This window comes from Festucalex cinctus, chromosome 2, assembly GCF_051991245.1.
Source record: "Festucalex cinctus isolate MCC-2025b chromosome 2, RoL_Fcin_1.0, whole genome shotgun sequence".
Classification (NCBI taxonomy): domain Eukaryota; kingdom Metazoa; phylum Chordata; class Actinopteri; order Syngnathiformes; family Syngnathidae; genus Festucalex; species Festucalex cinctus.
In genome coordinates this window covers 9,394,940-9,405,740 of record NC_135412.1, presented here as the reverse complement: position 1 = coordinate 9,405,740, position 10,801 = coordinate 9,394,940, and the positions used below count along the sequence as shown (strand labels likewise).

Below are 10,801 nucleotides of genomic sequence, written 5' to 3'. Positions count from 1 at the left end.
GCTTGCTGGGCGCATGCGCATTAGCCACGAAACTGAGCCTATAAATAAGTAATATGTATATACAGTATTGGGAAAAAAATACATTAAATAAAAAAAGATAGATGAAAGAATCAAACTTAAGCAAGGAAATGTTAATAATTTGTTATAATGTTAAATAATAATGTTAATTTAACCCCGAAAAAGTTTTGTCGTATCACTGTTTCCTTCTACAGTAAAACAGGTCTGTTTTAATGATAAAATAAAAAAATAATTCATAAACAGTTTATTAGCTATAATAAATTAAAAAATAATTATCTGTGAGTTGCTTTTTAAAAAAAAATCTAATTTAATTAGATAAATACATTTTGATTACTCGTATGTAAGTACAAAAATTAACAAAAGTAAAGGACATTTTAAAGGAAACCATTTAACTGAATTGCGATTCATAGTTTCGTCACTATATACAGTAGCAGCATACAAAAACACCATCCATCCATTTTATTGTGTTACATTTGTTATCCGGTGGCTGTCACATTTATCAACCATTTATCACCATACCAAGGGCGTGCAGGGACCCTTGGTAGGGCATGGGCTCAAAGTTGAAAAGGGGGCCCCTCCCCCTCCCTCTCCCTGGGCCTGGGGCTCCCTCCCCGGCCCGGGCGTCGGGCTCCGGGGGCCGGGCGAGGGTTTGGGGCCTGCCCCACTCCGGTATAACTCCTGGCGCCCCGGGCGGGCTCCGGTGGCCGGTGGGCTGTCCGGTAGCCCTGCTGCGCTGGCTGTCCGCCCATTGTGGTGCCGGGTGGATGAGGTGGGGGGCGGCGGGGGGTGGGGGTGCTGGGGGGCGGGCGTGCCACCTACACCCGCCGGGTTGGGTGAGGCCCCGCTGGTCGCTCCTCTTACTCACTCCACTAGCTTGCACTATACACTTTGTAAATATACACATAGGGCACACAACACATTTCTTGGTGGGGTGGGGAAGGGTGGAAACACCGTCTTCACCCTTCAACTCCCCTCCAATTTTAATGCACCTCACGTCCAAGGGGAGGGGTGAGTTGGGGCGGGGAGCCATCAGAGGGGATGGACTGCAGTGCCTGGCAGCGCTGTGGTCCCCCCCATTTGTGTCCCTGCCCCACCACTTTGTCCCTCCATTCCCTTTTTTAATGCACCACACATATACATATTCATTTTTTTGGGGGGGATACGGGTGTGTCGGAGTAGGGGAAATTTTTTCCCTCTGCTCCGACTCACCTGCTCCCAATTTTAATGCACCACACGCACACACTTGTATATACACTGGGTGGGGCCACATTCACGGTGTAAGGGTAGAGCTCGCCAGTCGGCGAGCTGGCGGACTCAGTAACAGGGTTAGGTGTCACTAATACTCTGGCGTGACGACCGGGGCCTCTCCCCACCGGGCTCGGTGTTCTGGTGTTCCGCCTTCTCCCCTGGTGCTTCCTCCTCTGCTTCCCCCCTCCCGCCGCTGTGCAAATCTCGCGCGGCTGGAGGTGGGGTGGGCACATCTTCCCTCTCTGCGCTGCTGCCCGGTGCCGGTTTCCGGGGGGGGGTGGGGGGTTCTCGCGGGGGGCCGGGTTCGCGGGGGGGGGGTGGCGGCCGTCGGGGGGGGGCGGCTTGTTTGGGGGGGGGGTGGAGGTATGGGTGGGTGGGGGGTTGGGTGCTGGGGGTCGGGGTGTGTTCGGGGGTTTGGGGGTCGGGGGTGGTGGGGCCTGGGTCGTGGTGGATGGCGGGTTTGGGTGGGGTGCGGGGGGGTCGTGGGGGGATGGGGGCTGGGGACCGGTGGGGCGCTGTGGGGGCCCGCTGGGCCTCGTTCTGCGGCCTTGGGCTCGGGGGTGTGGGCCGGGGCTGGGGCGGGGGTGTTCCGGGTGTCTGGGTCGGCTCGCCGACCGGTGTCCGCTCGGGTGGCTTGGGGGGTGGCCTTGGTGCTGCCGCGGCCTGGGGATTCCGGGGGGGGGGGGGTGCTCGCTTTGCTGGACCGCGGTTGACGGCTTCTTTCTTTGGTGGTGGTCCTTATGCATGCCAGATCCGTCGCACCAGCATCTACTGAAACTCAACAGAAGTACCCTCTCCCTCCCACAGCCCCTTGAATCAGTTGGTGCTGGTGTCTGTGGTTCTCACTTTGCTTTATCTATCCTTCCCTCCTTCCTCTCTTTAGTTTTTCCTCTGGTCACTTGAGATCTTAATTTATTAGAAGTATGAGGTTTCTGGGGTTGGCATAAGACTCCGGTTTTGTAACCACGCAGGAGGGGTCTTGTTGGTGCTGGACTTCACTTTGATGGATTGGATGTACTGGCTTCTATTGATCTCATTCTGCCTTATCGATCCTTCCCTCCTTCCTCTCTTTAGTTTTTCCTCTGGGCTCTTGAGATCTCGCTAAATTTGCTGGAATTTAGAGGCTTCCGGGGTTGGCGTAAGACTTTGATTTTGTAATCATGGGGAAGGCAGGAAGTGTTTGGTCGGTGCTGGATGTCACTTTGATTTACCCTTCTTTTCTCTTTATTTCTTTTTTTTTCTGACCTTTTCTCTGGTCTCCTGACCATTTAAATCTCACGACTCTGGCAAGATTCTGAAGTACCTGGTTAAGGCGAAGGGTAATGGGATATTCATAAGGTTTTAGGTGAATGAATGAGTATAAATTTATACGTATTTGCACGCACGCACACGCACGCAAACGCACGCAAACGCACACACGCAAACGCACGCACGCAAACGCACGCACGCAAACGCACGCACACATACACACAAAAAAAAAAAAAAAAAAAAAAAAAAAAAAATAAGAGCAATGATGACAAGACGTTGAATCGGTAAGACTACCGAATGAACAATTCTGAGCTCTTCAAAAAAAAAAAAAAAAAAAAAAAAAAGAAAAGGGGGCACATGTAACTTTTTTTTTATTGGACGGGCAGTGACCGCTATGAGACAACCATTGCTGCATACACAAAAACAGTAAAAAAATAAAATAAAAACATGCAGTAAACACCACAAAACACTCTAGTAGGCGTCTCAAACTCAAATTACCTGGGGGCCGCAGGAGTTTTGGGTGAGGTAGGGCGACATTATGTATTCCACCAAAAAATATAAAAATTATTATCATTATTATCATTATGGCTCTTTGGCAGGTGACTGAATGACATTGACATTCAGCTGTTAGCGTTCAGCTTTCAGCATTCCCACGCAATTTCTTCAGAAATTGCACTTAGTCTGGTTTTACTTATCTTATTCTTCACTGCATGACCGATTTCTGTTCCATGTACAGCACTTTGTATATAGCAATGCAATTATTTACACAAACATGAGCTATAAACCATGCCAAACTTTATTGTTGATGAAATTACATCGCGAGTCTGATATACAGCGTTCCCTAGTTTTCTGCTGGGGTTAGGTTCCAAAAAATACCCGCAATAAATCAAATCCGTGAAGTAGTTAGCTTAGTTTTTTAAATTTATTATACATGTTTTAAGGCTCTAAGACCCTTCACCACACAGTTTATACACTTTTCTCATCGAGGCATTTACATTTTTCACATTTCTCCCGTTTAAACATTTTCAATGTTCAAACTCATAAATTTTATAAAATTGGTACATTGCTGTAAAAAAAAACATGCATGCAAAATTTGCACTAAAAAAATCCACAAAACAGCAAAGCAGTGAAAAGTGAACCGCTTTATAGCAAGGGAACACTTAATGTTTTGAAAATCCTTTTGCCTTGCAATTGGCTGGCAACCAGTTCAGGGTGTACCCCGCCTACGGCCCGAAGCCGACTGGGATAGGCTCCGGTACCCTCAAGGCCCTTGTGAGGAGTGAGCGGTTTAGAACATGGATGGATGTCCTCCTTTCCTCCTTTTTGTCCTTATGGATGTGGCCACCCCAATATATACATATACTACACAAACCCCCCACACACACACACACACACACAATGTTTAACAAATACTATAGGACATGGTACTAATTTTATTCAATTTTCATATTATCCATCCATCAATTTCCTTAACTGCTTACTCCTCACAAGGGTCGCGGGGGTGCTGGAGCCTATCCTAAGCTTGTTCACAAAGCGCCTCATGTGTCAGTCATACAGAAAGGATATTTTTATGATGGCGACAACAGCAATGCTTTTAACTCCAACTAGACTGGGTGTGGTGTTATTTTGTGTCAAGAAGTGAAATACTGATAGTAGACACTTGTGTAGTCAATGTACCAATCATGCGGATTATTCCTGATTGATTGACTGAATCATTGACTTTTTTATTTTTTTTTTAGATTGATTGGACTCAGCACATGAATCAATTCAATATATGAAAGTGCTTTGACTTGATGATTTGCAAGGTTTTCTGGGAAATGTAGTGCAAGCCAAAGTGTTCCCTATCAGGCATCTCAGACACCACATTAATCAATGACAAAACATAGTGACTTCTGAATCTGAATTTACACTCACTCACTCACTCACTCACTCACTCACTCACTCACTCACTCACTCACTCACTCACTCACTCACTCACTCCAGTGTTTGAGTCTCTCAACAGGAACTCTCCTCTTGTCTCCTGAATTTTGCAGCCAATCTTCCTGCAGCCAGGTGGGTCTGGGGTATTAGGTTCATCAGAAGTCATCAAAGGTCATCAGAGATCAGTGACCTTGTTCTCCACCAGTGCAGCAACCTGCTGCAGTCGATATGCTAACTGCATTTTCTGAGCACAGTTGTCCTCCTCCAGAGACATGATTACCTGAGCAACACCACCACATGGACGCCTTGAATCAATAGTGTATGTGTGTGTCCTTGAATCAATGGTGGGGGGGGGGTGTGCGTATGCGTGCGTGTGTGCATGTGTATATGCGTTACCTGCTCATAATATTTGTTGATGTACTTATAGAGCTCATGAAGTACAACAAGACTGTTCATTTCGGTGGCGAAGTTCTGAAAAGACAAAAAACAGATGTCATTCAAATGTTAAAAGACAACATTTAATATTTATGATTATTTGCTCTCTTTACTTTGACCTTGTGGCTGTGTGCAACCTTTCACTGTGACACATGTATTAGACCACCGGTGTCCAAACTACGGCACAGGGGCCATTTGCGGCCCACCGTCCATTTTTCAGTGGCCCGCGACATCTGCTATAAATTGCATTTGACTCAGTTCAGATAAAATAAATAAAACAAAAATGTTTGGAGATGGTCAAAGTAAGAAGGAAGGGTATCGAAAAACAGGTGACATTAAAGGTTATTTTAGTTAATTAAAACTCATGAAAAAACTAAAATTCAAAAAACAATATTGTTACCGAAATAAAATAAAAACGAAAATGATTTTTAAAAAACTAAACTAATTAACTAACTTACTGAAAACTAACTGAAACTACAGTTTATGCTTACAAAACTAACTAAAACCAACTATAATTATAGCAAACAAACATGTCCTTCGTTTTAGTCTTTGGTAATGAATTTAATGCATGAGCCTTTGAGGATGATTTAGTGGATTTATTTTGATATAAACCGGAATAATGACGTTTGAAAGTATGTCACACACAAGTGATGTCATCTAGCAGCAGCCAATAGAAAAGCACCTTCAGATGACGTTGCGCCCATGGTGTTTTTAAATATTGCGCACAAGTAATACAATTAAAAAAAAAAAAAAACTAATACTAATACTGAAACTAACAAACTAAACTAAAACTAAGCATTTTTTTTAAAGAACTAAACTAATAAAAACTAACAAAACCACCCTAAAAACTAATAAAAACTAACTACAATGAAAAATTCCAAAACTATAATAACCCTACTGCCATATTGCTGCCTAATGTTGACCATCACTTTTCTGTAGCGAGAATACAAAGTGTTTGGAAGAGACTGAAAAGCATTTTATGCGTATATGTGTTGAGTCAAACCTAGCTGAAATGTTCTGCATGTTTAGTGTCACTCACCCCAGACAGCTCAGTCAGAGTGGAGTTCATCTCCTGGTAACAGCCGGAAGCAGCACTGTGGATGTCACTGTAATACCTGCACAACACACACACACACACACACACACACACACACACACACGTTTGTGGTACTATCTTTGTGAGGCCATCCCATTGACATAATGCATTTCCTAGCCCCTTACTGTAACCCCCAACCATCACAAATGTTTGCCTCACCACAACCCTTACTCTAATCCCAACCACACGCACGCGCACACACAAGGCCCCTTAAGGGATTTGTGGATTAGAATTGATCAAAAGTAACTTGAGTACATTGTTACTTCAAGTACAACCAAACTCACTGTTTATGTTGTTAATGACTTCAATAAAGTACAACCAAACTCAGGTTTGCTCCGCTGCCTTTTTTAAAAACATACGTTAGCGCTAGCATGCATGTTTTAGTGTGAAACATTAAGCTAGCGTATGTTTAACCGTACCTGCGCCCAATAATATGGTGCGGTGCGTCTTATGTGTGTGCTAAATACAGAAATAGCACCCGTAACTGAGACTGCGACTTTTAATACTTATGGTCGTGAACATACTGTAGTTGTCTTTATGCCATTTACTATGGCCAACTATGTTTCGTATCATGTGATATGTGACTGGCAAACTTTTTGACAGTTTAAACATTTTGCCTTGCATCCAGGGCAATTACGGTCTGTCACTTTTGCCCATCCCACCTCCCCATAGTCTGACGACCATCATGTTTTTGTCCACAGTGGCCTGACATCAGGTTTCTGTAGCCACCAGCAACATAGTGTAAACTTGGGCTGTGTCCTAATGTGCACACTATTCCCCATATAGAGCACTAATAAGGGATACCGCCATTTTGTAGGGATGTCAGCATGTCCAAAAGGAAAAAAATGTAGTTCTCTCAAACTTAACCACTATTCACTTGTAAAAAGTACTGAACATTCATGGTCACTCAAGGATGAGCCCTTTGAGTTTGGTTGTAGGGGGACGAACGGCTCTCGATAAAGACTCGGTCCCCATCGTTCGCGTTGAAGAGCCGTTCAAAAGACTCGATTTGTTCGTGACCGACACATCACTAACACAAGCCACAACTGTGAGTGTGGACTGCGGGCTAAATGCTATCCAACAAACCCATGGAAACTCACCTCTCCACCAGCTGTTTGTATCGGGGGATTTCCCGAGCATAGAGCAACTTGTTGACCGGAGAGTCCTGATTGGACAGAAAGCGGTCACAATGGGTTACATGTTAGACACACATGAAGTCAAGCATAAACAAGCAGACGAGTGACGTACCCGGCCCACTTTGTGCTCAGATGTGGTACACGAGTCAATAAAGGTCTGAGCAATGACGGATAGAACAGCATCAATGCTGTCCGTCACTTGGACATCCAACACAAACTGGGGGTTCTTCAGGATGTTCACCCAAAACCTGAGAGGGAGACTGCTTGCGCATACAGACAGCCAACTTAGACAGACAGACAGACATGTTGGCTGTCCAAGCGATTTGGTTGGTATCTCACCTGTTGGTCTTCCAGATGTGGACAGTCTCTGGGTCATCAATACCGTATTTCTCCGCCATGTCGTCCAGAAAGTCGAAAAAAAACCTGACAGCAATAGGAGGAGGACGCATCGTGCTCAGGATGGCAACAAAGAAGTCATCCACAAACTTCTGCAGCGTCCCCTATATGGACACAAGAGGACGTGTGTCAGAATGACAGGATGTGGAAATTTGAGTATAGCCTTCAAGGGCAGTAGACTGGTCATTAACACATTCACTGCCAGCCCAGCAAAAAATGTATCATTTGACGTATTTTTCCGTCAATGGCAGTGAATGAGTTAAATATAATTGATTTAACTGCTCTTACATACACTGAAAACCATCTGGTAATGTGCTTCACATGGTTTCTTCTGGTGTTACCTTCATGGAAAGAAGTCTGGTCAGGTAAATCTCAGGTATGGCCTTGGCTCTTTCTCTCTCCCTCATACTGTCTTTCCTGTGTTTCGGAATCTCCGGGTCTTCATTGCTTTTCACCAGATGCCACAACCGAAGTCCCTCCTCTTCTTCACTCTCCAACATTGGTGTTTCTACAGTAACAACATGTTTCCACATTTTTCTTGGGCCCATGAGCAATGTTCCCTCTAAACTGTGTGTGTTAGCAATTGCGCAGTGCTCTCACACTCTTGGCGCATATTCTCCTCATATAAAGAAATTGAAGTTTATTTGGCACATGTGGTTGACGGAGTGAGAAAGCGAAACCCCAAATTATTTTTTTACACTGGAAAGTTTATTTACTAACTTTAGTAATCTCTAAAATTCAATTCAATTGTAGATGTCTTTAGTTCTTTTGAGTTTTTTTTTTGCTTTAAAATATTGTACTTTTAATTCTGTAAAGCAGACCGAATTTCCTTGTGTATGACATGCTATAGCTGCCTGCCTTAAATTTGTTTTAGCGGAAATAGCTCCACTTTCTGTTTATTATTCTCAATTTAAATGAGTCTTAAATGATGCACCTTGACTGGGGTGTTTCATATTCATAATATTAAATCCATATTGAGTTTTATATGATTTTTAGACTGTCACTGTCTGCTTCACAAAATAGTTTTTGTTTTTTTTCCTGTAAAGCCGACTCCTTGACACTCATGTCTCCAGTTGGTGTCGCTCCACACTTGCGCTCTCTACTCATCGTGCATTTTCCTACATGGGTGGATGATTAATATTAATTCTGACTGATGAAATACATGTAGTGGATATTGCAGGCATATTGGTACAACCGTATGCCGTACACGGCACCATTTTCACCGTAGAGACAGAAAATAACCAAAACATTGCGGAGAAATTAATTTATTCAGGATAGCCATGCTTAGCGAGTAGCAACGTAAGATGGCCACCGGTGGCTTCACTTTGCGCGACGGTGATGAGGCGGCGCTGTGTTAATATATCATATATAAATAAGTCCATGTATTTCGGTCGCTGTGGTCCAAGGAATGCTCAGGAAGATTGCATTAATGTTCAGACATATGAAAAATAAGAGGGAACATTGCCGTGTGTTCTACATTGCCCGTGTGTTCTAAACATGCTGCATGGTTCTTACTCTCTCCAGTCTGGTACACCTGATTCACTCGAGTGCCACTAGAACTCTGGGAGCGTGGTACAAGAGCAACCGTGGCTCCATCAGGAACCTGATGAAGTAGAAGAGAATGTCAAGAGAACCGGGCCACATCTCTGAAACCAACTCAGAGGTTATAGTAGTTGTGAAATCATTACCTTGTAATGCTGCAGTGTGTTGAGTCGTTTCCAGCTACCTTGAACCACAGCTGTGACATCATCATCTGACACAATCAGGTGTCCCGCCTGACCCGAACGCCACTCTGTCAATCAAAAAAGGAAATGGTGGTAGGTTAGGAACAGCTGCCAATCAGAGCTTTGACTGACAGGTGAGACATGTGTTCACCCAATTCCAGGCTGTCTGCTACTGGTCTCTGAGAGAACGGGACTCCTCTGTAGATGTGATCCAGGATCTTGTCCTTCACCTTACCACAGGTACACAGACAGGTGATTGTAAAAGTAGCCACAGTCAAATAGCTGAACAACAGATGGAGGAGGGCAAGGTTTTTGTTTTGTTTTGTTATTTTTTTCCTTTTGGACACATTACAGGTTACATCGATCACATCACATCATTTGCAACACTGACACCTGAAAGAAGGGGTGACAGGTAGAAGCCAATGGGTTATTAGAAACTCGTCTCCATCGATTCATTACTAAACGCATCAGTCATATACAGTGAATAAAATAGCTATTGGTTCATTCGTTATCCATCAATCCCAGACTTATGTCTGCACACTCGGTCAGTTCATCTTGCATGTCCTTGTGTAGATTGCACAAAAAAGTATGCCCTGTCACTCTACTTGGCACAAAACACAACTCAATCAGTTGCTACACATAGATAGTTATCTGCTGATGGCGGCAATCCACCAATGTCGAGGTAAAAAAAAAAAACACCACCGTCAAGGAAAAAAAAAGAAAAAGAAAAACACGATACTACAGTACTTAAGTGTCTTCACGTTTCTTCTGATCTGATCTGTTGTCTTGTTGTAACGCTCATGCCTATATGTCGCAACACTAACCCGAAACAGTGTAAGCGCATGGTAGTTTCCGCCAGAAGTCCCGCCTCTTCTGTGGCATATACCATCCATCCATCCATCCATCCATCCATCCATCCATTTTCTTGACCGCTTATTCCTCACAAGGGTCGCGGGGGGTGCTGGCGCCTATCTCAGCTGGCTCTGGGCAGTAGGCGGGGGACACCCTGGACTGGTTGCCAGCCAATCGCAGTGGCATATACCCCATTGTGGAAAACGTTTCGAGATTATTCATTTTAGTCTAATTTTCTAATTAGATTTTTTTTCTAATCACAAAACCCTGATATTTGAACACAGTTCCGTTATTATTTTTTTTATTCACTGGTAGTAGAACCGATAATTATCCATTGACACCTGATACACCGCGAAACACATATGTACATACATATTGTGCTCCTACAGTAAGACGTGAGGAACATTCATGCAAGACAGGTGATATGCAGACAAACAGATCATAATGAGACAGTATGCTGACAGACAAGCTGACAGACAGGTGTAACCCCTATTAGAAGTAACATATGTGAAAGACTAATAAATAAATAATTACATAATAAAAACAAAAAGATAATTAAATAGTTAAATAAAATTGAAAAATATTGAGAAATAGATCGTGACAACTATGCGAATATGTAATACTACGTCAAAAGGTTAACAATTTTGTTTAGATGCATGATTGTAAACTTTTCGTGAACAATAAAGTTTTCAATGCACCGCCCTTCCCCCACCACACACTTTACCGGA

The 10,801-nt window shown here is 43.7% G+C and overlaps 1 protein-coding gene across 1 annotated transcript in view; it reads right to left on the bottom strand.

Annotated features, from left to right (window-relative positions):
- Positions 1 to 3,051: 3,051 nt before the first annotated feature.
- plxnb3 (plexin B3) overlaps positions 3,052 to 10,801 on the bottom strand; it is a 39,598-nt gene continuing 31,848 nt past the window's right edge. Inside the window, exons 31-40 of the mRNA XM_077512696.1 lie at positions 9,373 to 9,451; positions 9,186 to 9,289; positions 9,013 to 9,100; positions 7,839 to 8,005; positions 7,441 to 7,601; positions 7,214 to 7,361; positions 7,066 to 7,130; positions 5,909 to 5,984; positions 4,831 to 4,905; positions 3,052 to 4,714 (exon numbers count right to left, since the gene is read on the bottom strand). Of these exons, the coding sequence (XP_077368822.1) occupies positions 4,610 to 4,714; positions 4,831 to 4,905; positions 5,909 to 5,984; positions 7,066 to 7,130; positions 7,214 to 7,361; positions 7,441 to 7,601; positions 7,839 to 8,005; positions 9,013 to 9,100; positions 9,186 to 9,289; positions 9,373 to 9,451 (1,068 nt within the window). The 3' untranslated portion in view covers positions 3,052 to 4,609. The remainder of the gene's footprint in view (positions 4,715 to 4,830; positions 4,906 to 5,908; positions 5,985 to 7,065; positions 7,131 to 7,213; positions 7,362 to 7,440; positions 7,602 to 7,838; positions 8,006 to 9,012; positions 9,101 to 9,185; positions 9,290 to 9,372; positions 9,452 to 10,801) is intronic.